The 23599-nt window shown below is 43.6% G+C and overlaps 2 protein-coding genes and 1 non-coding gene across 4 annotated transcripts in view; 1 reads left to right on the forward strand and 2 right to left on the reverse strand.

The window, feature by feature from the left end:
* EEF1AKMT3 (EEF1A lysine methyltransferase 3) overlaps positions 1 to 9684 on the forward strand; it is a 24156-nt gene extending 14472 nt beyond the window's left edge. Inside the window, exons 5-8 of the mRNA XM_039471638.2 lie at positions 160 to 288; positions 1220 to 1342; positions 7088 to 7175; positions 9091 to 9684. Coding sequence (XP_039327572.2) covers positions 160 to 288; positions 1220 to 1342; positions 7088 to 7175; positions 9091 to 9497 — 747 coding nt within the window. The 3' untranslated portion in view covers positions 9498 to 9684. The remainder of the gene's footprint in view (positions 1 to 159; positions 289 to 1219; positions 1343 to 7087; positions 7176 to 9090) is intronic.
* Positions 9632 to 23599, reverse strand: part of AVIL (advillin) — a 19340-nt gene continuing 5372 nt past the window's right edge. Inside the window, exons 7-19 of one of the 2 annotated variants that reach the window (XM_003926499.4) lie at positions 23146 to 23224; positions 22944 to 23042; positions 21752 to 21905; positions 21551 to 21651; positions 20953 to 21090; positions 20694 to 20852; positions 19370 to 19549; positions 16733 to 16878; positions 16459 to 16603; positions 15373 to 15561; positions 14082 to 14150; positions 12728 to 12853; positions 9632 to 10971 (exon numbers count right to left, since the gene is read on the reverse strand). In XM_003926499.4, coding sequence (XP_003926548.3) covers positions 10858 to 10971; positions 12728 to 12853; positions 14082 to 14150; positions 15373 to 15561; positions 16459 to 16603; positions 16733 to 16878; positions 19370 to 19549; positions 20694 to 20852; positions 20953 to 21090; positions 21551 to 21651; positions 21752 to 21905; positions 22944 to 23042; positions 23146 to 23224 — 1699 coding nt within the window. In that variant the 3' untranslated portion in view covers positions 9632 to 10857. Of the gene's footprint in view, positions 10972 to 12727; positions 12854 to 14081; positions 14151 to 15372; positions 15562 to 16458; positions 16879 to 19369; positions 19550 to 20693; positions 20853 to 20952; positions 21091 to 21550; positions 21652 to 21751; positions 21906 to 22943; positions 23043 to 23145; positions 23225 to 23599 lie in introns of both variants that reach the window. The other variant, XM_074402813.1, reaches the window with a different exon arrangement.
* LOC120365122 (U6 spliceosomal RNA) lies at positions 19164 to 19269 on the reverse strand. Its single transcript, XR_005580141.1, has one exon. It is a non-coding gene; the product is annotated as a U6 spliceosomal RNA (small nuclear RNA).

The raw sequence follows: 23599 nt of genomic DNA on the forward strand, positions 1-23599 counted from the left end.
GGCATTTAGTGGTAGACTGCCAATAAATGAGAGATTACTTTAGTTTCTATTAGAGAATTTAGGGGAAGCAGAATCAGGAAACCTGAGCATATCTTAGAACTATATGTAGTTCTAAATTCTGTGACTTTGTTGTCTGCTCTTTTTCTTCTCAATATATAGGCAGAGATCTGGCTCCACAAGCAGGCCCAGAAGGAGGGCTGGAGCAAAGCTGCCAAGCTCCAAGGGAGGAAGACCAAAGAAGGGCTGATTGGACTGTTGCAGGAAGGAAACACAACTGTATTAGTAGAGGTGAGTTGTTGGAAATTCCAGACACCAAGAACAATGTCCCTTGGGTGTAAAGCTTGTAGTAGGCTCTGTATATTCTTGAAAAAGAAATCTGTTTGAGAACCATAAAGGGTAGTTGAAGTTAAACTCATGAAACCTCTGGTATTAGTTACAAATTCATTTCAGTATAGAAATGTACTGATGTGTTGATGAGAAATGGCCTGCAGTCTAGAATATTAGTCCTGAATGTGAGTCTGGTGCAGCCTTACACTTTGTCACTGATTATTTCCCGGAACCGTTAGATTACAAAGTTAATTATATTAATTGTTGCTGAATAGAGAGCAGCTATTTTAGAGGAGGTTTTGGGGCCTTAATTGGTGAAGAATCAGATGTGGATTAGTTTAGAGCAGGCCCAAACTATGGCCCTCGGGCCACATGCGGCCCCCTGAGGCCATTTATCCGGCCCCCTGCTGCACTTCAGGAAGGGGCACCTTTTTCATTGGTGGTCAGTGAGAGGAGCACAGTATGTGGCGGCCCTCCAACGGTCTGAGGGACAGTGAACTGGCCCCCTGTGTAAAAAGTTTGGGGACGCCTGGTTTAGAGTGAGAGATGGGGATAAACAAGGTAGTAGCGCAAGTGGTTTGGAGTTGGAGGGGCTGGAGAATGAGGTGATGATGGTGTGCAGTCATAGATGAGTGGTGAACTTGTGGTGAGTCCTTCAGGACATTATTGAACCATCCTCTGAATATACAGGCGATTGCTAACTCACTGGCCCAGCATGAATCACTTCATTCTGTTTCAAACTAGGAGAGGAACTGTTAAATTTTTGGAGTCATTTTTTTCTGTTCAGTTTGCAGCTTGTTCTCTCAGTATTTTATTTTACTCTTCAGCCTTAAGGCACTCTTGGAAACTATCATTAAACAGCTTATACAGCAACATCAATTTGTTCCTGCAGGTAAACTGTGAGACGGATTTTGTTTCTAGAAATTTAAAATTTCAACAGTTGGTCCAGCAAGTAGCCCTTGGAACCATGATGCATTGTCAGAATTTAAAAGATCAACTGTCTACATACAGTAAAGTGAGTTTGGGGTTTGTCTCTAGTGTGCTAAATTTGCTGTCCTCTTTGGGTCTTTGCTGTTCCTTTTTTAGACATTCTCATGTCTCATTCCCTTCTCATCGCTGCTTAAGTGCTGTCTCTTTGCACAGGATTACCCTTTTCCCTATTGCTATATCCCCTTACCATGCTTCATTTAAAATTTTTTGTTATGGTGCTTATATATTACATTTTAATTTACCTATATGTTATCTGCCTTCCCCAGTAGAATATAACCTTTTTTTTTTTTTTTTTTTTTTTTTTTTTTTTTTTTTTTGAGACAGAGTTTCGCTCTTGTTACCCAGGCTGGAGCAATGGCGCAATCTCGGCTCACCGCAACCTCCGCCTCCTGGGCTCAGGCAATTCTCCTGCCTCAGCCTCCTGAGTAGCTGGGATTACAGGCACGCGCCACCATGCCCAGCTAATTTTTTGTATTTTTAGTAGAGACGAGGTTTCACCATGTTGACCAGGATGGTCTCGATCTCTCGACCTCGTGATCCACCCGCCTCGGCCTCCCAAAGTGCTGGGATTACAGGCTTGAGCCACCGCGCCCGGCTAGAATATAACCTTTAAGAAGCAGGGAATTTGTCTTTTCACTACTTGGTGAAAGAGAATTGGGCCCACTACTTAGTTGGAGCTCAATCAATCTTTTTCAGATGAATGCATGAATGAATGCCAGTGGAATGAATGGAGTTAGCTACATCAAGTGAAGCTATCTGAGGCTTTGTATTTATAAATTTGGAATGGGTTTTTTTTTTTTTTTTTTTTTTTTTTGTCTTTTTGAGATAAGGTCTCACTCTGTTGCCCAGGCTAAAGTACAGTGGTGCAGTCTCAGCTCACTGCAACCTCTGGTGCCAGGTTCAAGCGATTCTCCTACCTCAGCCTCCTGAGTAGCTGGGATTACAGGTGCCTGTCACAGTGCCAGGCTAAATTTTTTTTATTTTCAGATGGAGTTTCACTCTCGTTGCCCAGGCTGGAGTGCAACGGCACGATCTTGGCTCACCACAACCTCTGCCTCTCAGGTTAAAGCGATTCTCCTGCCTCAGCCTCCCAAGCAGCTGGGATTACAGGCATGCACCACCACGCCTGTCTAATTTTTTGTTTTTAGTAGAGATGGGGCTTCTCCATGTTGGTCATGCTGGTCTCAAACTCCCGACCTCAGGTGATCTGCCTGCCTCGGTGTCCCAAAGTAAGCGTGAGCCACCATGCCCAGCCTGGAATTGTCTTAGGAGAGAATTTCTAAATAAAGAGATTGGAAAAGGCACAATTTAGGAAAATAAGCATATTCTTATCCATAGAGGCACCAAGGAAGGAATTATATCATTCTGCCTTCGACTCAGGCTTATTGCGAAGGCAAAAATGAACTAACCACTCACAGTAACTTTTTTTAGTTTATTACTAACTTTTTAATCTTACTTATCCTTCTCTTGAGATGTCTTGGTAAATGTTAATTGTTATTGACATTACATAGTCATATAGAAAACAATGATAAGGTTTATTTTTTATTTTTTATTTTTTTGAGACAGAGTTTCACTCTTGTTGCCCAGGCCGGAGTGCAATGACACAATCTTGGCTCACTGCCATCTCTGCCTCCTAGGTTCAAATGATTCTCCCGCCTCAGCCTCCCAAGTAGCTGGGATTACAGACATGTGCCACCACGCCCGGCTAATTTTATGTTTTTAGTAGAGAGCTTCTCCATGTTGGTCAGGCTGGTCTGGAACTCCTGACCTCAGGTGATCCACCCACATTGGCCTCCCAAAGTGCTGGGATTATAGGCGTGAGCCACTGCACCTGCCTTTATTATTTATTTATTTATTTATTTATTTTTGAGGCAGAGTCTCACTCTGTCACCCAGGCTGGAGTGCAGTGGCACGATCTCAGCTCACTACAAACTCCACCTCGGTTCAAGTGATTTTCCTGCCTCAGCCTCCTGAGTAGCTGAGACTACAGGTGCCCACTACCACACCCAGATAATTTTTATGTGTTTAATAGAGACAGGGTTTCACCGTGTTGGCCAGGCTGGTCCTGAACTCCTGACCTTGTGATCTGCCCACCTCAACCTCGCAAAGTGCTGGGATTACAGGTGTGAGCCTCCGCGCCTGGACTTTTATTTTTTGAGACAGAGTCTCACTCTGTCACCCAGGCTGGAGTGCAGTGGCGCGATCTGAGCTCACTGCAACCTCTGCCTCCTGGGTTCAAGCGATTCTCCTGTCCCAGTCTTCCTAGTAGCTGGGACTGCAGGTGCACCACCACACCCAGCTGATTTTTTTTTTTTTTTTGAGACGGAGTTTCGCTCTTGTTACCCAGGCTGGGGTGCAATGGCGCGATCTTGGCTCACTGCAACCTCCGCCTCCTGAGTTCAGCAATTCTCCTGCCTCAGCCTCCTGAGTAGCTGGGATTACAGGCACGCGCCACCATGCCCAGCTAAATTTTTTTTGTATTTTTAGTAGAGACGGGGTTTCACCATGTTGACCAGGATGGTCTCGATCTCTTGACCTCGTGATCCACCCGCCTCGGCCTCCCACAGTGCTGGGATTACAGGCTTGAGCCACCGCGTCCGGCCTGATTTTTTTTTTTTTTTTTTAAGAAGGAGTTTTACACTTGTTGCCCAGGCTGGAGTGCAATGGCGCGATCTTGACTCACTGCAACCTCCCCCTCCCAGGTTCAAGTGATTCTCCTGTGTCAGCCTCTCAAGTAGCTGGGATTACAGGCATGCACCATCACGCCCAGCTAATTTGTATTTTTAGTTGAGATGGGTTTTCTTCATGTTGGTCAGGCTGGTCTTGGACTCCCAACCTTGGGTGATCCACCCTCCTCGGCCTCCCAAAGTGCTGGGATTACAAGTGTGAGCCACCATGCCCAGCCAGTTAATTTTTAGTAGAGATGGGGTTTCACCATATTGGCCAGGCTGGTCTCAAACTCCTGACCTCGTGATCCACCTGCCTTGGCCTCATAAAGTGCTGGGAATACAGAGGTGAACCACTGTGCCCAGCCCCTTCTCCTTTTTATTTAGTAATTTATTCAGCACTAACATTGACTCATGGGTTTATTTTATACAATAAGCTATAATTCATTATTAATTTTGATGCTCAAATTATATGCAGATTTGACCAATGGAAGCTGACTCTGATGTTCTTGGATACGTCCTTATCATTTTCTGAGTATTTTCTTACATTTTGGCTTTTTTTGTTTATTCTTATTTTTGGGGTTTATGTCATACTTTCCTTTCCCCAACTGTGGAATGGGCCATTTCTTCAAGGAGTCCTGGTCCTTTTTAGCTGGGGAATAGCTTTTAGAAACCAAGATGTGAATGTTAAGTGTGCTTGTTTCTACTGGGAAGTCATTTGTTTTTTTCAGTGGCAAAGTACAGGCGTGGGTGAATGTAGTTCAATTCTTCCTTTTTCATAGCAGCTTCAATATGTTTACTATTTTACCTATTTACTCAGTGTGACAATATATCTACAAAATTGTTTCCAAATTGCTACACCTGATCACTGCAAATAACAAAAATACTAAGGAGTTCCAGATTTTTTTGTAGTTCTTGTCTTTACATTGAAAGTTAGGGGGTCAAATGACTCTACTGAGTTATTTGGATTTTGTTTTCCTTCTGTGAGGTTTTGTTACTCATTTGAAACGTAGTTTTATATTTCTTTGTAGTCAGTGTTTATTTTCACACCAAATATGTGTTGACATTATTTTTTAAATATGTGGGTTTTTTATTTTTCTTTTTTGGTTGGGCATGGTGGCTCATGCCTGCAATCCTAGCACTTTGGGTTTTTTGGTTTGTTTGTTTATTTTTTAAATCTTTTTTATATTAATAGAGATGAGGTTTCACCATGTTGGCCAGGATGGTCTCGAACTCCTGACCTTAGGGTGATCCACCTGCCTTGGTCTCCCAAAGTGCTGAGATTACAGGTGTGAGCCATCATGCCCAGCAAGCCAGATTTAATTTTATTTTTGAATACATAAAATACATTAATGAAGTCCTCAAAAGCACAGTGACTCTTGCCTGTAATCCTAGCACTTTGGGAGGCTGAGGTGGGCGGATCATGAGGTCAGGAGATCGAGACCATCCTGGCTAACACGGTGAAACGCTGTCTCTACTAAAAAAATACAAAAAATTAGCCAATGTCTTCGCTTGCGCCTGTAGTCCCAGCTACTTGGGAGGCTGAGGCAGGAGAATCGTGTCAGCCCGGGAGGCAGAGGTTGCAGTGAGCCAAGATTGTGTCACTGCACTCCAGCATGGGTGACAAAGTGAGACCCCATCTCAAATAAAAGAAAAAAAAAGTTAAAACTGTCAAAAAAAAAAAAAAGGATACTCAGAGAAATCTTAATGTTCCCATCCACCCCTTTAGATAACCAGTGTCATTGGATTATGGTTATCCTTTCAGTATTTCTTTTTGTAAAAATAAGCATATTTATACAAATACTTCTTTCTCGCACAAATAGTATACTATGTACACTTATAATTTGCTTTTTTCACTTAATAATGTATCCTGGAAATATTCCATAGCAATTCATGAAGGTCATCCTTTTTATTTTTTCCAACTGCATAGTATTCTGTTGTGTGGATGTGCTATAGTTTATTCAACTAATCTCCTGTGTTTGGGCATTTAGACCATTTCTAAAATTTTGTGATTGGAAATAATTGTTCAGTGAATAATCTTGTGCAGTATTATTGCAAGTATATCATCAAGGTAAAGCCTAGAAATAGGATTGCAGGGTCAAAGGATAAGTGCATAGGTACTTTTATTAGATATTACTCAATTTCTCACTATTGGATTTGTACCATTTTGCATTCCCATCAACAATCTGCAAGTCTAGCTCTAACATTTTATGGTTGTATGAAAATATTGGCTGGGCGTGGTGGCTCACGCCTGTAATCCAAACACTTTGGAGGCCAAGGTGGGTGGATCACCTGAAGTCGGGAGTTCAAGACCAGCCTGATCAACATGGTGAAACCCCGTCTTTATAAATAAAAAAAAAGAAAAGAAAAGAAAAAAGAAAATTTTGTTCTTGACTGGACGCAGTGGCTCATGCCTGTAAACCTAGCAATTTGGGAGGTTGAAGCAAGTGGATCACTTGAGGTCAGGGGTTCAAGACCAGCCTGGCTGGCATGGTGAAACCCTGTCTCCACTAAAAAAGATACAAAAATTAGCCAGGCATCGTGGTGGATGCCTGTATTCCCATCTACTCAGGAGGCTGAGGCAGGAGGATCGCCTGAACTCAGGAAGTGGAGGTTGCAGTAAGCCGAGATCATGCCACTGCACTCTAGCCTGGGTTACAGAGTGAGACTCCATCTCAAAAAAAGGAAAATATTGTTCTTGACCAGGTGCAGTGGCTCACGCCTGTATTCCCAGCACTTTGGGAGGCTGAAGCAGGAGGAGGATCTCTTCAGCCAGGAGTTTGAGACCAGCCTGAGCAACATAGGGAGACCCCATCTCTGTATTTAAAAGAAAAAATAATTGTTCTTGATTTCTAGGAAATTACATCCTAAGAAGTTAGGCTGGAGGATGAGAGTGGAATGTAATTGGGGGTGGTCCAGTGATAGGATAAAATATTTATAAAGATAGAACTGTTACCAATTTTTACCATCCTTGGCTTAATGAAAATATTGTCTACACTTAGTTGTCTTAAATAATTTTCTTAGAAATAGACTATTTTTTCCTGTTCTCTTGATAATTTGAATAGTACAGAATCAGTTCATGTTTGTTTTCTTTGTACACTTAGGGTTTCTTGAATTCCTCTGAGCTTTCTGTTCTTCCGGCGGGGCCTGACAGAGAAGGCTCACTCCAGGATCACTTGGCTTTAGCAATTGGTGAGTATTTGTAAAGGTTCTGGAAACTGGAAATCTTGTTCCTCCAAATCTAGGTCAAGAATTGTGTGCCTACAAGGTCAGATGATATGAATGTTAGAAGTGGTTTGTTAGATGTTAGGGAACATTAGGCATCTTAAAGAGCTTATAGCCTGCTGGAGGAAGTCCCATTACCAAGCTCTAACCAGTTGTTACATCTAGGAAAACGGAGTCCTGGCATCATCAGAATTTCTAAATTTATTTATTTCTTTTTTTTTTTTTTTGAGACAGAGTTTCGCTCTTGTTACCCAGGCTGGAGTACAATGGCGCTATCTCGGCTCACCACAACCTCCGCCTCCTGGTTTCAGGCAATTCTTCTGCCTCAGCCTCCTGAGTAGCTGGGATTACAGGCACGCGCCACCATGCCCAGCTAATTTTTTTGTATTTTTAGTAGAGACGGGGTTTCACCATGTTGATGAGGATGGTCTCAATCTCTTGACCTTGTGATCCACCCGCCTCGGCCTCCCAAAGTGCTGGGATTACAGGCTTGAGCCACCGCGCCCGGCCAATTTCTTTAAAGTATTTAGAGTTGTATCCAAAATCTCATGCGTTTTGGCTGTTGGCAACTAATTAAAATTATTTTCATCAACTGTGCCAACAAAACAAAGCATGTCTTTAGGCAGAGATGGCCTTTTGACTTACAGCAGAGTACCTTTGTATACGCTATAGGGAACATAGTTCATTAAAGATGATTTCCTCTTCTTTATAAAGGGTTACAGGACAATTAAGGGACATCGTATTTAGGAATTTTATCTTTCTTTTGAAAAAAAGCTGATTGTGAATTTATAAGGATACATTCTTTTAAAGCCTGCTGGCTGTAAGAACCACATGTGGATCATTGTGGCGGGACTAGTGGGGATCTTGCTTTCTTCCTAAGTATCCTTGATGGAGGGAGGGTGGTTGGAGCTTGCTGGGAATTTACTGTTCATCTGAAGTTTCCAGTCAAAGCATCAATTCTGTTTTAATCAGGTCATTTTGTATTATCTATGATGTTTCAATGAGTCATGGGTGAGAAACCAGGCAGACAGCTATGTATGGGGCTTATTAGGAAATTCTGGAAGAGCTGGGTGTTTTTAGCCTTGTCCATTTCTGGGAATTAACTATTGGGTAGATGCTTCGAGCTATTTTAAAATTCGTTTTGGTTTCTGGATTCTCCTTTTTCATGACTTTTAGATATTACTATGGCTAATCTAGGCATATTTATACAGGCCCTTTTGTTTATTCTCCTACCCCTTTCTACCTTTTGGCTTGTTTGGACTTCTGTTAGAAGGGAATAGCATCCTGAGAGAAAGGGGAAACATTACAATTACAGTCTGTTTAATGTTCTCATAAATAACTCTGAAAACGTTATCTTTTTATTTTTGATGAGAGGAAATTGAAACTATCAGATGACATGGGGCTTTGACTTTTTCCTGATACAGGGATGATCACGAGTTGTCTGTGTCAGTTATGGTATATTCAGGATGGTGGGAAAAAGCACTTAATTGCTTTGGAGTCAGATCTGAGTTTTAATTCTGGCTCTACCTTGTGTTGTTGGCTGGGTTACCTAAGTTCTCTAAACCTAAGCTTATTGTAATAATAGGTAGCTTTTGAGTGCTCGCTAGGTGCCAGATACTATACTTAATGCTTTTACATATATTATTTAGTTGGTGCTTCATAAAGGTGTTCTTCACTTACCCCACTCTCACCCCTCCCCCCATATCCCTTTTCCTCTTTATATAAAAGCCGAAAATGGTGTCTCTCCATCTTACCGCATATCCTGTGTAAATGCAAAGGGACTGTCTTCCGAACTGGGCCTCTTCTGTGCATATTTTGGTACAATCACAAACATCATAATTTGTTGGTGTGTTGGTTTTTTGTTTTTTGCTTTTTTTAATAGGAAAACTGGGAGAAAACATGACTCTTAAACGAGCTGCGTGGGTGAAGGTGCCATCTGGGTTCTACGTTGGCTCTTATGTCCACGGAGTAATGCAGAGTCCCTCCCTTCACAACCTGTTGCTGGGGAAGTATGGGGCCCTGGTCATCTGCGAGACGTCTGAGCAGAACGCAAACCTTGAAGAACTTGGCCGCCGCCTTGGGCAGCATGTGGTGGGCATGGCCCCTCTTTCTGTTGGCTCCCTGGATGATGAGCCTGGGGGAGAGGCAGAGACCAAGATGCTGTCCCAGCCATACTTGCTGGATCCCTCCATTACGTTGGGGCAGTATGTGCAGCCTCAGGGAGTGTCAGTAGTAGACTTTGTACGGTTTGAATGTGGAGAAGGTGAAGAGGCAGCAGAAACTGAATAGGTTCCAGAGACTTTTGGCCCAGGAGGAGTGCTTGTTTTTAGCTCTGGACATCATTACAAAAAGGATCTTTCCCAAGCCTTTTCAGACCCAGAATTTATTTTTCATTTGAATTATAATGAGATTATAGACTTCATAGGTACAATTATTAAATAGTTATATAATAAAAATTTTTTCCTTGTTTGCATAATACTGGGTTTAGCTTTTCTGTGTCTTACTTGTGACAGCTTTTGAAAATAACCTTATTGATAGGCCTTACTGACATGATTGACAGTGTCTCGGAGAACGGGCATCAACAATTCTGCTGCTCCCTTCAACATAGATTTATTATGGTATTTCTGAAATTTCTAACTTACGTGTTCTGTCTTATCCCTTTTATGACACAGAACTCTTTTGTTCTGCTTTCATTTTGCAACACTGGACCATGCTTCTGCCTTGGAACCTCCCTAGTTATATTACTTCTGCCACATGGATTTCTTTGGGATTATTTATTCAAGCCTAGAGTTGTCTGGAAAATTTGGGTTCTTTTCTTTGTGGATGTCTGTAGCATGTTTTGAAGGCGCTCTGCAGTGGTAGACACACTGGTTTTGCTGTCATTTAATGAAATTAATAACATATGCGCCCCTGTTTATCTTTTGGATGATGTGGTGTGGCTGGGTGGGTACTGAGGTTTCCTGGCCAGCTATAAGGCAGATTTTGACATACTTGTGCCAGAAACAGAAATTGGATTAGTCCATTTATCCAGAAACCTCACTTAACATTGCCTTTTTACTTCCCCAGTACTGAAACGTTTCTTCCAATGTAACATAAAATTACTGTAACGAGCAAACCCTAAATACTGAAAATAACTTCATTTGTTCATTATAGGTATCTTCATTTGGAAAGTTAAAAATGCTTTGACACATAACAGATCTGGCCATTTGGATTTCGACCTTGGAGTCTATATATGATTTCAATGATTTGCAGGTTAAATAGATTTTAGAAATAATGATCTTAAAATTTAAAACTAAGGTAGGTCCTGGTATAATATTAAACATAAAAAAAAGTTATTAAACATTTTAAGTCTTGTTTTTTGGTTCTCTTTCTTCTAATTTTTCCAGATTTCTGCAGTTTTAGTGCTTTCTGCTGAGGCTTTAGCTAGAGGGCCACAGAACCCAGAAAGTGTGTGGTTAACATTTTAGGTATATAACAACCAAGGAATGCAAAGTGAGAAAAAATGGAGAACACGCTGTGATTTGCAGACTCTATTATATCTAAATTAGGTAGCTGAATGTCAGGCAGAAATTGGTAGATAAATTCTTTGTTGATACTGGCACTGTCTGCTCTCTTCTGTGGCCTTACAGTAGGCATAGGCCTTCTTGCTTTAGAAAAGCCCCTTTTCTTTCTTCATTTGGAGCTGTTTCCAGCCAGGCAGAGCAGCAAATTGTCCTCTTGTGATGCCAAAGACAGACACAAAGTCGGGTTCAGAGAGGTAATTCTAAAAGAGAAAACAAAGTTTCTAGTTAGAAGGAAGACATGACATCATTGCTAACAGAGGTGGGGAAAGTCAGAGCAAGAGGGAGTTCTAGGTGGATCCTTGAAAAGGGAAGTAGAATGAATTTCTCAGAAAGGCTCTTAGAGATTTAAATTATTCATTGGAGAGGTGTTCTTCAGGTCACAGAGTCCCATTTCAGCCTGCTGCAGAAGCTTACTGGATTTATTGCACTCACAGTGCCAGCAAGGACCAGTTTCTTGCCAGAAGACAATAAATGGGTTATGTATTAAGGATGAATTATAGACATCACATTTTGGCAGAATGAATAACTAAATTGAGCCAAAGTTTTCTGCCCATAACCACCATTTTTACCCAGAAATTTTCAAATGCATGATTGGGTGGATCTTATTGAGCTCAGAATTCTCCTAAACATTTACTTAATGATGTATTGCATATATGTATACAAGTAAAGATTATTAATATATGGTCTCTGCTTTCAAGAAAATGGTAGTCCAGATACCTAAGAGTTGCCTAGATAAGACATTGTGGGACATCCATAGTCCCTTCCCAAGTCAACTTCTTCAAGGGGAAAATACATTCTTTTTTTTTTTTTGAGATGGAGTCTCACACCATCACCTGGGCTAGAGTGCAATGGCACAATATCGGCTCACTACAACATCCATCTCCCTGGTTCACGCAATTCTCCTGCCTCAGCTTCCCAAGTAGCTGGGATTACAGGCACACACCATCCCATCTGGCTAATTTTCTGTGTTTTTAGTAGAGACAGAGTTTCAATATGTTGGCCAGACTGGTCTTGAAATCCTGACCTTGTGATCCTCCAGCCTTGGCCTCCCAAAGTGCTGGAATTACAGGTGTGAGCCACCATGCCTGGCTAGAAATTTATTTTTTTAACTCAAATATGTTAATTAATTCAAGCAAAACTTAAGAGTGCTTGCTATTTGCTAGGCACTGTTGTACGTGCTGAGACGCTGAGACTATGATGGTGAACAAGACAGACAAAGGTCCTTCCTTTTAAGGATATTACTCGAGGGGGAGATAGGCAGTGAACAAGTATACAGGGTCTGGAGCAGGTATGGGAAGCAGTATTAGGGTGGTCAGGAAATGCCTCCCTGGGAATGTGACATTGGGCCTGAGACCTACATGATGAGAAGGTGCTGGTGTTGTGATTTAGGAGAAGGATGCTTTTTTAGGCACGAGCACTAGCAAATGTAAAAGCTTAAAGGCTGGAATACCCATGTTTAAGGAACAGAAAAGCAGCCACTGCCCTGGCCAAAGGGTAGTAAGTGAAGAAAGAGGGTGTTGGTATATGAAATGCAGTCAGAGAGGTAGGCCAGATTGTATCGGCCCTCAGATTCTTTTTTAAAGTGTAGCGGGAAGCTATTTGAGGTGTTTTAAACAGGACAGTGCCATATGTTTTAAAAGATCCCTTTGGCTGTTGCGTGGGGAACGGATTATAGGAACAGGTGGAAACCAGTTGGACTGTAGTAAGTAGTCCATGATAGCTGGACTAGACTAGTAGCAGAGAGATGGAGTGGACAGAAGCTAGCTGATAGATATATGATGTAGGTGGAGAGAAAAGAAGAAAGAACTCTGTTTTTTTGGCTTGAGCTCCTGGATAGCTCAGGTGTCCATTGGGCACCTACAACGTGCTGGGACTGTCCTAGGCCATTTACTGAGATGAGTGCTTTACTCACAGAAAGCTCTGCTTACAACAGACACAGTTCCTTCAGTTACTCACCTCCTTTTTGGCGGGGTTTACATCCTCAGGCAGCTCCTGATTCTGGTTTTTCAACAGAACTGCTATAGGGTAATATTTTGGCTCACCATCATTAGAATTCAGGGAGAGAGTTGCATTCTTCATGTCCTAGGTAAGATAAGAATGTAGGCACAGGGAAAAGACTCCTCAGTGTCTGTGGTTACAGTTCTGAATGTGTGTATAATATTTAACATTTTGATTTATGCCACTTCACCCTCTGCAATCATCTTTCAGAACAATGCTCCCGAAACCTGGTTGCATGTCAGAGTCATCTGGGAATAGAAAATATTCAGATTTGGGGGTTCCTGGGAAAGCTGATTCATTAAGTCCAAGGCAAGTCCTGTATAGCCAGTTTTGCATATATGCTGTGCGTGAATCTCATTTGAATATTGGGATCACATACCTTCTCTTGTTACTTTTATTTAGCCCTACATTTCCAGCCTTTTACAAAGTCTTCCAGCCTCTTAAAAAAGTCATTTAAAGGCTGGAACATTAACATTAGCTTTGGAATCTGAGTTTGTAGAGCACAAAGGACAGAATTGCCAGATGGTTTGAACACCTGGTGCCATGCACTCCTGAGGTTAAAGAACTGCTGGATTCCTGGCCAGAGGCTCCACTTCTTTTAACCATTAAAATAGCTGTAAATGACCTAAGTTTCTTTGGACTTCACTGTCAGAAATGAACAAAAATGTCATTTGGGTTAGAAGCTTATTATTTCTGAAAAATACTGCCAATGACTTTAATCTCTCCCACATGGCAGAGTTGAATAATACAACAAATTTTCATTTTTATTGTTGGTTTTTTTTTTGTTGTTGTTCATATGGAGTCTTGTTCTGTCACCCAGGCTGGAGTGTGCAGTGGCGTGATCTCAGTTTACTGCAACCTCGGCCTCCTGGGTTCAAGCAATTCTTCTGTCTCAGCCTCCTAAATAGCTGGGACTATAGGCGCATGCCACCCACCCACCTGCCCTGCAAATTTTCATATTTTTAGTAGAGATGGGGTTTCACCATATTGGTCAGGCTGGTCTCAGACTCCTGACCTTAGGTGATCCACCCGCCTCAGCCTCCCAATGTGCTGGGATTACAGGTGTGAAAAACCCCATTTTTGTTGTTTTTAAACAGCAAGTCTATTTGAAAACCTGGAAGTCAGGAAAATAAGGAACTCGGCTCTGACCTGCTTTTCTATTGATTACAAAAAATCTTTACACCAAAACAGACAACCATGGTAATACTAAGGAGGACATGAGTTTTGCCCATGAGCATCTGTCGCATTTCCAGGTTCTTTTTGACTCTGGTTGCCTGTATAGGTGGCTTCTCCAAGAGCAAACCCAACTTACAGTGGTGATTTGCATGATAGCAGCAGCATCTCCCAGCTCTTCTTTTAATTGTTGATATGATTTTCCTGCCTAAGAAGAAGAGATAGAAAACACAGGATGAGGTCTTTCTTATAGGGAAGGGACATCTTAGGCCTGGTCTGTATCTTCAAGAAAAACAAAAAAGCCAGGGATTCAGAAGACATTTCAAGGATAAGTAAAAATGAAAATACCCCCTTTTGGGTCCATGCAGGCTTGAAAGGTGCTTAAACATAATGTACATTCTTTGATGGTAACCCCTCAGTCCTCCCTTGCAGATTTAAGAAAGAGCAGTTGGGCCGGGCGCGGTGGCTCAAGCTTGTAATCCCAGCACTTTGGGAGGCCAAGGCGGGTGGATCACGAGGTCGAGAGATCGAGACCATCCTGGTCAACATGGTGAAACCCCGTCTCTACTAAAAATACAAAAAATTAGCTGGGCATGGTGGCACATGCCTGTAATCCCAGCTACTCAGGAGGCTGAGACAGGAGAATTGCCTGAACCCAGGAGGCGGAGGTTGCGGTGAGCCAAGATCGCGCCATTGCACTCCAGCCTGGGTAAAAAGAGCGAAACTCCCTCTCAAAAAAAAAAAAAAAAAAAGCAGTTGAAGCTGGGCATGGTGGCTCACACCTTGTAGTCCCAGCACTTTGGGAGGCCGAGGCGGGTGGATCACCTGAGGTCAGGGGTTCGAGACCAGCCTAACATGGTGAAACCCCATCTCTACTAAAAATACGAAAATTAGCCAGGCATGGTGGTGCATGCCTGTAATCCCAGCTACTTGGGAGGCTGAGGCAGGAGAATTGCTTGAACCTGTGAGGCAGTAGTTGCAATGAGCCGAGATCATGCCATTGCACTCCAGCCTGGGTGATGAGCAAAACTCCATCTCAAAAAAAAAAAAAAAGAGCTATTTGATTAGGAGTCAGGAAATGGCTTTCTTTGATTAACTGTGACTTTAGACAAATAACTTATCTTCTTAGCTTCCTTATCAATAAAACAGGAAACAATACTTCTACTGGCTATCAGGATTATAGTGAAGATCAAAAAGATGATGTGTATGGATACAGTTTATAAACTGTTTATACTTCACACTGCTTATTGCTGAGACCTGCTGTGAATTATCTACCTGGACTCACTGCAGTGGCAGGTGAAAAAGAGGAGAAAAGTAAAATGCAGGGAGTAGGATGGGAGTAGGGAAATGACGTCCTGGTTTCATTGAGCCATGAATCAGTACCCCACCTTCCCAATGAGCTGTTTTAAGCTACCACTCTCTTTTCTTACACTCCAAATGTTAGGGTCCCAGGCCAGGAACCAGCCTGTGAAGATGGGAGGCTCAAACCCCTGTTTAATGATCAGGATTGGTGTGTCGGGATCTCGGCCGCTGGGGTGAGTGTGCAGGTACTGCTGCGCTGTGGCAAGGGCACTCTCCTTCTCTGTGGCATTGGCCTCAACCCCAATCCACAAGAACACCTGTTACAGTACAGATTTCATATATGTTACTGTGTTCATAGCAAGGACTAAGTACTAGATCATACACACTACCCTGTCTTTCCCCTTCTTTCGTGAGCAATTCACAGCCTCAGAAAACTTTCTCAGCATAATTTGTTCAGCAAAGAAAGGTTTTCCCAGAATCAGCTTGTTCTTCATCATTTTAATTGCTGTATGTATCTTCCAGATCTGCATTTCCAAATTGGAGCTGTCTCTGAACTTCAGCTTCCTGAACACAACTTCTTGCAGAACATATCCTCTTGACTGCTCTAAGCACCTTAAAGATAACACCCTCAAGATGTAGCTCTTCTTTACTAAACTTGTATTTATCTGAATCTCCGCTTTTGATAAGTGGTATCCATCTAGTCACCTAAGGCAGAAACCTGGGAGTTTCCTAGAAACCCCCCATATCCAGTGAGTCACCAGGGCTGACCAACTTTATCACCTAAGCATTTGTCAAATCTGTCAGCATCCCTCCATCCCTACTCCAGTGCCCTTATGTGGGCCCACAGTAGCTTTTACTTGACCATGACACTAGTCTACTGATTGCCTTTGTTCCCCCGAAGGCCATATCCTCTGAATGTGGAGTCTGTTGCTGTTGATCCTAAGATTAAAAAGTGCATGATGATAGGATAGCCTGATTTTTCCAAAGCAAGGTGGGAAATGCCCAGGATGGTGAATTTCAAACATCACTCTGTTCTCTCCATCCCTGGCAAAAAAAATCCCAGACTTTCTTTTGGTCACTACTGACAAAGGTTTGATTGAATTCGGGATGCTCCAGGGCTACCCTGGGTTTATTCTAGGGTGGGGATACTACACACAAACAACCCTTACTATAGGAGTCTTTGTCGTGTTTGGAGTTCTGCAGCTGTGTCTTACCTGGTCCCAGATATCTAGGAGCATCACGTCACCGGGGTTCAGGTCATCCTGGGTGAAGTCTGTGATTTCAGTGACAATGAATTGGCCAGTCTTATTGGAACATTCAAAGAGACGGGACTGGACATCTAGGATTTCCTGCTGAAGTCTGCAATACATCCATTTAAGGGCACCAAACTGCTTAGAAATGTTTGTAAAACAGGTTTTAGCGTTTGTGCAATTCACAAGCCTGGCAGGCAGGGGGCGCCCAGAAGAGGAGGAGGCTGTCTTCCCATACCTTTTATCATTGGCATAGGGAGTTTTCCCTCCCAGTAGGTCCCAGAACTCGGCTGGCTCCTGGCCCTCGGCCACAGTGTTCTCGCTGCCATCACAGAGAAGGCTGGCCAGCTCCTTAGCCATTGCCCGCTCGTCCCCGCTAGACCCCTGAGAGTGGGGCGAGGAGAGCACAGGTGTTAGTTGCAAAGGGCATTTTGATGTCGAAAGAGAAGCATCTGAGACTAATAACTCAATGTGCCAGGCAGAATCAGCTACCAAGCCACAGTCCCTCAGCCTGGGAAGACAGACAGGTTTGTTCTAGTGCTGGGGAGTGGGGAGGAAAACAGTGTGGCACAAAGAAAAGAACTAGGCACTGAAACCCATAGTGGCTGTTGGCAAAAGTCACCTTTGTTTCAGCTTCAGTTGGAATTTAAGCACCTACTTTTGATTTTTTTTGGGAAAAAGTATAAATTTATTTTTTAAAGTATGTACAGTATATAATATACTCTTTTGGCATACAATTCTAAGAATTTTGACAAACGCATAGAATCATGTTAGTACCACTACAGTAAAGGCACAGAACAGTTTCTTCCTTGGTCCCAAAATTATCTGGGGCTGCTACCCCTTCGGAGTCAAAGCCTCCCTGAATCCTTAACCTCTGGTAACCGCTAATCTATTCTCTATCACTATAGTTTTGCCTTTTCCAGAATGCTGTAAATAGAGTCATACAATATTTAGCCTTTGCGTCTGGCTGCTTTTCCTTAGCAGAATGCATTTGAGATCTCTGTTGTGTTTACCAGCAGCTCATCCCTTTTTATTGCTGAGTGGCATTCCATCATGCGGATGTACTACTGTTTATCTGTTGGGTTGTTTCTGATTATGAACAAAGGTATTATAAACATTTCTGCACAGGTTTTTGTTATTTAACTTAATACCTAGGAGTAGGATTGCTGGATCATATGGTAAATGATCCAGCAGTGTATGGATCATTTACTTTAACTTTATAAGATAAAGTGTCAACGGGGTGCGGTGGCTCACCCCTGTAATCCTAGTACTTTTGGAAACTGAGGTGGGTGGATCATCTGAGGTCAGGAGTTTGAGACCAGCCTGGGCAACATGGTGAAACCTTGTCTGTACTCAGAATACAAAAATTAGCTGGGTATGGTGGCACACGCCTGTAATCCCAGTTACTTGGGAAACTGAGGCAGGAGAATCGCTTGAACCCAGGAAGCGGAGGTTGCAGTGATCTGAGATTGCACCACTGCATTCCAGCATTCCAGCTTGGGCAACAGTATGAGACTGTGTCAACAACAAAAAAAAAAAGAGAGAGAAAGAAAGAAAAAAAAAATGTGGAAATGTTTTCCAAAAACTGTACCATTTTGCAGTCCTGCCAGCAGTGCATGAAAATTCCTGTTGCTCCACATCTTTGCTCACATTTAATGTTGACAATTTTTTTTTAGCCATTCGAAAAGATGTGTAGTGATTATCTCATTGTGATTTTGATTTGCATCTCCCTAGTGACTAACAATGTTAAGCATCTTTCCCTATTCAATTCTTTTTTGTAAAACAATTTTAGCACATGTTATTTTATTTTATTTTTCTTGAGATGGAGTCTCACTGTGTCACCCAGGCTGGGGTGCAGTGGCGTGATCTTGGCTCACTGCAACCTGTACCTGCCAGATTCAAGCAATTTTCCTGCCTCTGCCTCCTGAATAGCTGGGATTACAGGTGAGCACCACCATGCCTGGTTAATTTTTTGTATTTTTAGTAGAGACGGTGTTTTACCAGGCTGGCTAGGCTGGTCTTGAACTCCTGACCTCATTATCCACCTGCCTTGGCCTCCCAAAATGCTGGGATTACAGGTGTGATTCACGACACCTGGCCTTAGTGCATTGTAATGCACTATTGCAATATGAATTGACATCATATTTTGTATTTTTGTTCTGTATTAGTGCCTGTCTGTTAGAGTCCACCAAACTCACATGGGAAGATTGACTTATCCAGCCTCCATCTGCATAGAAGTTTATGAGATGTCTGCTGGGTGTAAGCAGAGCTTTCAGTGAGTTTCTAATTGGAGTCTGATTGTGGGGAATGTTGGTGATTCCTTTGAAGATTCCTTAGGAAAAAGGCTTCTCTTTTTGAAGACTGCTCTAGCCTATTCTCTCTCTTTTTTTTTTTTTTTTTTAGATGGAGTCTCACTCTGTCACTCAGGCTGAGCGCAGTGGCATGATCTTAGCTCACTGCAACCTCTGCCTCCCAGGTTCAAGCGATTCTTCTGCCTCAGCCTCCCACGTAGCTGGGACTACAGGCATGCACCACCATGCCTGGCTAATTTTTGTATTTTTGATAGAGATGGGTTTTCACCATGTTGACCAGGCTGACCTCGTGATCTGCCCACCTTCGCCTCCCAAAGTGCTGGGATTACAGGCACTGCATGTGACTTTTTTTTTTTTTTAAATATGGAATGCTTCATGATTTGCATGCCATCCTTGTGCAGGGACCATGCTAATCTTCTCTGTATCGTTCCAATTTTAGTATATGTGCTGCTGAAGGGAGCACTCTAGCCTACTGTAGGTCCTTTGACCTTGCTGACAGGAGGAGGGGAGTGTGGGTCTGGGCTCCGAGGGGCTGGTCTGACCCCTGGGCCCAGGCATCCTACCTTGCCATACCACAGGTAGTGTTCTGCCTGAGTTCGCAGCAGAAAGACATCATTGGAGTTTAGGGAAGAGGCAAAGGCTGGAACCTCCACTGCTTTGGTGTTAGATTTGTCATTTCCACGAATTTGGAAGAGTCTTACCGGAGGGTCGGGCTCGGCATTTCCCTTCCTGGAAGTCCCACCCTAGAGAGAAGAAAAGCAGAGTCCAGATCTAAGGAGCACCATGTGAGCAAAGTGCTGGATGAGCTGTTGTGGGGAACGTGAATGCTGTGATGCTGTGTTTGCTTCTAGGCTTGAGGAGCTTCTAGGCTCACTGGAAAGGGTCAGGTTGTGCTGGAGTTACGGTACCAATAATAACAGCTTTCATTCTGAGAACTTTATCATATGCCAGGCTCTGTGACTGGTGCTTTACCTACATTATTTCACTGATCCTCATGATAACTCTATGAAGTAGATGTTATTTTTCCACTGTACAGATAAGGAAACTGAGACTAGAAACTTGACTAGTATATGACAAGGCTAGGACTTGATCCCAAATTCGTGTGATATCAAGCATGTGACATTGCTTGGTTGTGCCTCAGCCAGAGCTTCATAGAAGAAGTAGGACTTGAATTTGAAAGGGCACATCTGGGCCAGGCGTGGTGGCTCACACCTGTAATCCCGCACTTTGGGAGGCCGAGGTGGGCGGAACACAAGGTCAGGAGTTCAGTACTAGCCTGCCCAACATAGTGAAACCCCATCTCTACTAAAAATACAAAAATTAACCTGGTGTGGTGGCGGGCACCTGTAGTCCCAGCTACTTGGGAAGCTGAGGCAGGAGAATCACTTGAACCCTGGAGGCGGAGGTTGCAGTGAGCTTAGATCACGCCACTGCACTCCAGTCTGGGTGACAGAGTAAGACTCCATTTAAAAAAAAAAAAGAAAGTGTGCTCACTTCGGCAGCACATACACTGAAAAAAAAAAAAAAAGAAAGAACAGGCACATCTGCAGTGGGAAGGGTATGGTATGGCACATGTGAGGTCTAATGAAAAGACCCACCTGACTGGAGTGGAAGGGGCAGATTAGGGAGCTGAGGGCAGTGCACCTGCACAGGTAAATGGGTCAGGTTATGAAAGACCTGGAACATGATTAGATAGGCATTCGGACTTGAAGCCCTAGGCAGTAGGGATTCACTTGACTGTCTTAGAGGGATTAACCCCCTTCTTTCTGTGTCTAGTACAAGTCTTACTCCCTACTCCATCCCTCCTCCCCTCTCCAACAGCCCCGTGCTGGTTTGTTAGTTTGGAACATTCCAGCTCATGGTGTAATTTTATCAGAGCATCCTCACCTCAAAGATAACTAGCTTCCCTTTGAAGATGGCCATGAAGTGGCGTGGTTCCGTCCCCATCCTGACTCGAACCTGCACAGCGGCCCCATCAAATTGTCGATCCACCTCCACTGCCTGGAATGCTGAGGCTGCCAGCTCATCCTGTGAGGCGTGGCGGCCCTGCAATGGTGAGAGGACATGAAGGGCCCATCCTTCCTGCCTCAGCCCAGTGGCCAGAGAATGTATCAGGATCCAAAGCTGAAGCCTGTGACAGGCCTACCTGCCAGATGTACAGGATGTAATGCGGCTTCCCGTTCACCTCATATGTGTAGAGGACCAGATAACAGTCTCCCCCATAAAAGAAGCCATACCATTGATATTCCACGGGGACCAGCTCCAGGTTCTCAATTCTCCAGACCTGGGCATGGAAGGAGATACCATTTTCCAGAGATGGGGGGCTGGGAGGGGGATGGGCCACGCTAAAGAGAGAATCGAGGTGGGGAAGGTGCTAACGTTTACTCCATGTTCTCTTTCTCCCTCTGGTCCTCTCCCACTGGTGAGGACTCATCACATTTGCATGATTTGAATCCTGAGATTAACTGGGCCATCCTGGTCAGGAGCATCCCGTCATGCCTTGGTCTTTGCAAGGCTGAGTGATAATTTGAATATATCTTCCAGGTGAGATATTAGCAGCATATTTGAGAATGTGCCTTTCACCCCGCTGAACTCTACAGACTCACAAGACTTAGAGAAGGTTGTTGAGGTGCCAGAGGGGAAAGAGAAACCAAAGCAGACACAGGATCACCTGCACCCTGACCCGAGCAGGCCAGGAAGGCCAGTGCTGCTGCCTGCCCTGATGTTTGAATCATTGGGCCTACCTCAACTTTTCCGTTGCCATCATCGACCATTCTTTCCTGGGCAGCTACCTCTGGCTTCGTGTGTAGCAGAGTCACATCAAACTTATCCTGGAAAACTTTAGCTGTGGAGAAAGGGTTGGGAAAAGCTGAGTGAGTAAGAAGCGTCTGTGCCTGTCTTTCTAGAGAGACCCAGCAGTGAGAGGATGATCAGGGCAATCTCACCAGTTTTACCAATGCTGAACGTTTTCCCCAGGCCCATGGTCTGGTCCTTTACTGACCACTTCTGGAACAGCTGCTTGAACATGGCTGACTCAGCACCATCATTGACAGTCTCCACATTGGTGTTGCTGGGGTAGCCCTTCATCTTGATGAAGCCCTGTAGAGCCACCCATTCCCAAAGGCAGGTCAGTCGTGGAGTTTACTGAGTTCTTTGCTTGTCTGATTCACCTCTTTGAAGCTGCATAATAAGATCCCTCCCCTCTGGGAGTCAGAGTCAGATTCTAACTCACTTCTCTCTAAGGACCAAGTTACTTGCCTAAAAAAATGACTGAGTGGAACATTTTTGGATCTCTTTATTGGCTTGTGGTGATTATGATTATTTATTTTTTGGAAGATTATCCTGTGTTCTTTCAGCACTTTTGTACTTACTTTGTATTGCATTTGTTTGCTCATTTATTGCTTTGTAAATGCATCTTGCTTAGTTCATCTGCAGGGATCTGCACAAATATAAGCTCCTTGAGGACAGGGCCATTAACCTTGATAAGTGATATCTCCTTCAATAATAATGGCCACCTTTTATTGAGCAGGTGCTGTGTGCCAAGTAGTGTTCTGAGTGCCTTTTTTTTTTTTCTTTTTTTTAGGCACAGTCTCACTCTCACCCAGGCTGGAGTGCAGTGTGCGATCTCAGCTCACTGTAACCTCTGCCTCCTGGACTCGAGTGATTCTCCTGTCTTAGCACCCCGCCAAGTAGCCGGGACTACAGGCATGTGCCACCATGCCTGGCTAATTTTTTTTGTGTTTTTAGTAGAGACCATGTTGGCCAGTCTGATCTTGAACTCCTGACCACAGATGATCCACCTTCCTTGGCCTCCCAAAGCACTGGGATTACAGGCGTGAGCCACTGTGCCCAGCCCTGAGTGCTTTACAAATGATATTTAATTGTCACGATAACCCTAAAAGATGGGTATGATCGTCATGCTAGATATGGGGAAACTGAGGCCCAGTTGTCTTCCCCAGAGCACTCAGCCGGAAAAGGCAAAACCTGAATTTGAATCCCAGTTTGTCTGACTCTGCTGTCCATGTGTGTAACCACAATGTTATATGCTCAAATGCCTAGCATGGCTCTGTGAAATGACACATCTGGAGTGCTCTTAGTAGAATTATTTGAACAGTATTGCACATCTGTAGCTCCTACCAGTGCTTTAGACATGGCTGCCTGTTTTTCAGCCTTTGTGGCTCTTTTTCCTTTCCACACGTATATCTTGGTTCCACTTTGGTCCAGGATGTAGCAGTCCTAAAGCAGTCAGAGATAGGTATGGTTGCTCAAGATCAGAATCAGGGTCTGCTTTGAAGCAGGTCTGGCTACCCGAAGCTAAGTCCACCCAAACTCTACTTACCTCATGGTTCAGTAAGTCCTGGACCAGAGGCCTCGTTGCTACCTCTGTGACCTCCAGCTGCCCAGCTGAATCTGAGACACTGGAGAAGGGGAGAAGTTAGCCTGTGCCTTTTCCTCTGTAAAACATCTTGTAGTCAACTAGATGTTGTTCTGGTTTGTTTTAGTCTGGAGTTTCTGGGTAGGGTGTGACTTCTTAAGACAGTCATGGATTGAGTGAGGACAGGAATATGCAGACTCTTTTCTTTTCTTTTCTTTTTGAGATGGAGTTTCACTCTTGTTACTCAGGCTGGAGTGCAATGGCGCGATCTCAGCTCACCACAACCTCTGCCTCCTGGGTTCAAGCAATTCTCCTGCCTCAGCCTCCTGAGTAGCTGGGATTACAGGCACACGCCACCATGCCCAGCTAATTTTTTGTATTTTTAGTAGAGACGGGGTTTCACCATGTTGGCTAGGAT

This window comes from Saimiri boliviensis, chromosome 7, assembly GCF_048565385.1.
Source record: "Saimiri boliviensis isolate mSaiBol1 chromosome 7, mSaiBol1.pri, whole genome shotgun sequence".
NCBI lineage: Eukaryota > Metazoa > Chordata > Mammalia > Primates > Cebidae > Saimiri > Saimiri boliviensis.